The sequence below is a fragment of the Prosopis cineraria genome, unplaced genomic scaffold (genome assembly GCF_029017545.1).
Source record: "Prosopis cineraria cultivar Desert tree isolate PC_DT_omini unplaced genomic scaffold, ASM2901754v1 PC9, whole genome shotgun sequence".
NCBI classification, from domain to species: Eukaryota; Viridiplantae; Streptophyta; class Magnoliopsida; order Fabales; family Fabaceae; genus Prosopis; species Prosopis cineraria.
Genome location: NW_026555340.1, coordinates 16,071,620 through 16,075,784, shown reverse-complemented (window position 1 = coordinate 16,075,784; position 4,165 = coordinate 16,071,620). Strand labels below are relative to the sequence as shown.

General features: G+C 36.5%; 1 protein-coding gene across 1 annotated transcript; it reads right to left on the bottom strand.

Annotated features, from left to right (window-relative positions):
* Window positions 1–370: 370 nt before the first annotated feature.
* Window positions 371–3,906, bottom strand: LOC129320501 (chitinase-like protein 1). Its single transcript, XM_054965993.1, has 3 exons — window positions 3,347–3,906; window positions 2,401–2,560; window positions 371–965 (listed from the first exon to the last, which is right to left on the bottom strand). Exons 1-3 carry the CDS (start codon window positions 3,744–3,746, stop codon window positions 557–559), a joined length of 969 nt encoding a protein of 322 aa, XP_054821968.1. The 5' UTR covers window positions 3,747–3,906; the 3' UTR covers window positions 371–556.
* Between the last annotated feature and the right edge of the window lie 259 nt (window positions 3,907–4,165).

The window sequence follows — 4,165 nt, the reverse complement described above, 5'->3', positions numbered from 1 at the left end:
AAAACTTTTATGAGAAATTCAAAATCCCAAAATATAAAAAACTTTGTGATGATAATTTTTTAATATTATTTTTCCCATTATATTCTCTCTTTTCTTGAACATTTATGTTTTTTTTTAAAAATAAAATTGTAAAATATATTTAATAAATTTTATTAATATATACAATTTTATCTAAAAATATTTTGTAATTTAAAATGAAAAGAACATAAAAAACCAATTACCTAGTAGGAAAAGCTTCGCTGTTAAATATTATATACTCCCTTCGAAGCAAAATATAAAACATTAATAATTAATTCACAGTTTTTTAAAAAGTGTTAGTTGAAACTTAATTTCTTAAACAGATTTATACTTTTTTAATTTTACCCTCATTAAACACACTATATAAATACTTTGATAATGATAATTAAATTTCATAACTTCAATATTTAGTAGATCTAGATTTTTTTTTTCCCCTGTTAAATGTCATGGCTTTTTACATGACAAATTCTTTCTGCACGATAACTTACAAAAACTCTCGCTCACCATCCACGCCAGAAGAGACTTGGTACGACGAAATTCAAGATGAAGTTGAAGAAGATGGGTTGAAAGCAACTTGCTCAGCACATGAAAGCACTTCATGAGGCCCTGCCTCCTCTCGACCAACGCCCAGCAAGTCAAGATAATAAAGGAAATGAGAAATGACGTTGTTCATTGAGTCAATTTCACCTTGTCCACAAACAGAATCACCATAGAGAATGTTCATTGTCGTGCCAAATCCAGGAATCCGCTTCTCCAACGTGTCGTTCTTCGTCGGCTTCCAGTTTCCGACCATTACGTCGTGCGCCGATGGTTGCTTCTTTTTAATTGGGGTCATCCACCTCCAGATTGCAGCCTGAAAGGCAAGAGTTGCATTCTGCTCTATGTATTCTGGATGGCTCAGTAAATCTATCTTCAATGCTTCTCCAGTGGCACCATAGTTGTAGTTCCTGTAATGATAGCACCAACAGGAAGCAACCACCATATTCAACAATATACATATTTCAATATGATATCACTCAGTGAACAAACACATCCAAAGCAATCCTAAAAGCACAACAGATAAAACCCCCTTAAAGTAAAAGGACATCAATCAATACTAATAATAATGGCTTCTATTAAACAAATGCAGCTATCCATGAACTAAAAAATGGTTTCATGGTTCACCCTGTTCGCTTTGGTCCTATTCATTACTATTAAAAAAAAAAAAACAAATTACTCGCACTTATAACCAAACAATAATTCCTCCTTCAAGTAAACCTTGACATGCCATGTCATCTGATCAGGAATTTGACATTTCACTAAGGTAATATATTGTGCCCATCTCAAACCAAACAAAATTTTTATATCAGAATTCTAGAAAAGCCCTGGCCACTTGAGATTTGGTTCATGAATGCGATTTATCATGATGTGGCTGTAGCAGGTTTAGAAAATGTAATTATCAGTATTTAGGAAGAATCCCCTGCTCATACTTGAGGTGCATTCAGATTAGTTGTTTAAGTTGCCTGAGTCAATTAGGACATTAGCTGTAATGATAATTTTGTATAATTGCTTCACAAGATTATCACTCAGTTCTATCTCTATTTTATCACTGCAAATGCCTGGTACACTTCTGTCACCTTTGCTTCTTTTACTATCACCGCCACAAAGCTAGCAAATCCATCAGTAACTCCATCTTTCGCTCTTGACCAAACCCCCCCTTCAAAAAAAAAAAAAAAAAGACACACACAGAAAAAATTTGAAAAACCTTCCTTTTGCTCATTTATCATTCATTCCATTACAAGCCAAATCTTTCTTTTATAAGTTTAAAACTGTTTGACCATGCAAGTTAGGGTGAATTGAGTTGACTGAAGTGCTCTTGAAGATTTCGAATGGATATTGAAAATTCCTCTTTCCCTCTTCATTTATAAAATCCATAAAATAGGGGGTTTAAGGTTTCAATCCAGTGAAAACCTGGATTTCATGAGATATAAGTCCAAACTTTTAGGATTTAGCTAGATAATTTGGTCAATGGCTCCCTTTTGGCATCCCTAAGTTCATTAAAGAACAGGAGACTAGGATCTCCATATGAAATTATCACAGCAAAAGCAGTAATAGAAGAAATAAGGATAACTTCTAGCTCTTCACAGGCTAGAATCCTCCTCACTCTATTATCCCCCTGTTTATCAACTGCAGCCTAACTAATTCCTTCTAGAAAACCACTCTCAGCAGCCTCCTCATGCAGCCCCGGCTGCCCAGAACACATTAAAGCATCATTCTTTACCTAACACAGCTCTTAATTTTGGCCATCTACCACAACACAACTGAACAAACAGTGAATAGTACACATCAGGCATAATCAAGAACGATGAAAAGAATATTCTATTTCTCAGGGCCAAGACATACCAGTAAATGGGAATTGCACCACGGCCATAGTATTGGGCACCAGGAGCACAGGGATAGGTGTATTTGAAGTAGTCATCACAGTAGGACTGACTTGGACTCATTTCATGATTGTAACAAAGACCCCAGGCAAAAGGTCCTCCAGTGGCCACTCCATAACCACCTGGTATACGGGTTTGATAAAATAATTTAGAAGAAGAAAGGAAAGATTACAACAAGTGGGGGCTATGACATTCTCCTTTAGATATGAGAACTGAAAATACAAAAGGTCAAAACAAGATACTAATAAAAGACACTAACAATAGTTAAAATTTAAAACAAAAATAATTTCAACGAACAAATTTTTACCTACTTAGTCTGTATGCAATGATATGTGGATGGCAATGCTAAGAAAAAAGATACATATATATATATATTGAAATTCAGTATTCCCTCCTTTTAGTTTATTCAGGAGGAAAACGGTCCATTATAAGTTCAAATAAACCGCAAAAGCATCATTTTTGTATTTAGCACACCCCAATAAGGCTATTCATTTTCACATTGAAGATTAGAACCTCCTACAGAATAAATCAGACCAATGTGATCATCTTTTAACCAAAAATATACAGCAAAAGCTCGATCACACAAACATTTTCTTGTCAATCCCGCTAAAGACTCATCTGGGAGCACATTTGACATTTCAATGCTCTCCATGCGATCGAGCATACAAACAAAAGCCACATTCGCCAATTATTTCCCTTTCTAATATATTTTCTCACGAACCAAACAAGAAAATGACACCCTAAAATCAAACCACATCAAATCGCCACAAAAAAAAAAAAAAAAAACAGCAGCAACAACAACGCGCAAACAAACACAACACAAGCAATATCGCAGTACGAAAACATCCAAATGAGAAAAAGAAAACCAAGAATAAGAAGAGAAAAATAAACCAAAGATCAACACTCACAGGAGGTTTTGCTACCGACATGACCCAGGAACGCGGCAATCTCCATCATCTGCGTGGTCTTGTTTCCAGTGGTACCAAATCCCAAAGGCTCAAAAAGAGCAGCAGCAGTAATGAAAGAATGATAGTCCCAGAAGCCAACAGCGTGAGCCACAGGCGAATTGCGTTTAGAAAAGAGATTCTCAAACTGGTAGGTCTGGTAGTAATCGGTAATCGTCAGATTACAACAATAAATGGACCATCCCTTACATTCCCACCCTTTGTCACAGAGTTTCTTCCCCTTGTGATACTTCACCAAGGGCTTCGTATTAGACTCGTCCGCATGCGAAACCACCAATAGCAGAGCAAGAAGAAGAAGAACCAAGAGAGTCACACTTCTTGGTATCTTCATGGTTTGATTCATCGAAAGTTACACCACCAATGAAGCTCAATTAAACTGAGCACTTCGAGGTGAGAACTCAGAAGTGAGGATTAGACGGACTTGATGGGAATGCAAGAAAGAGAAGAAAATTGGAAGGAGAGTCTACACGGAATGGAATGTGGTTCTGTGAGCGGTGGAAGTAAACGGCTCAATATATATATATATATAATATAACACATGAGCCGCGTCAGAAAGAAGTGATCGACTTTTAAGCGAGAACGGACTGATTGCTTTTCTAATAGGGCTACACCTGTCCTAAAGTAAAATATATGTGTTCGACCTTTAAGCCAGCGGCCTAGAACAGTCTGGATTCGCGTTGCTTAATAGCTAATACTCGCCCGGTTGCATTGCACCCACCCATGTGCTCAAGGAAAGGGCAAAAAAAAAAAAAGGCCACTCAA

What these genes read in the sequence shown, in the direction of transcription:
- LOC129320501 (XM_054965993.1), bottom strand. Translation starts at nt 3,746, where the DNA reads ATGAATCAAACCATGAAGATACCAAGAAGTGTGACTCTCTTGGTTCTT. An exon ending in TGTCGGTAGCAAAACCTCCT is followed by an intron (nt 2,561 to 3,346) that starts GTGAGTGTTGAT and finishes CCCGTATACCAG; the next exon opens with GTGGTTATGGAGTGGCCACT. An exon ending in GGTGCAATTCCCATTTACTG is followed by an intron (nt 966 to 2,400) that starts GTATGTCTTGGC and finishes CTATCATTACAG; the next exon opens with GAACTACAACTATGGTGCCA.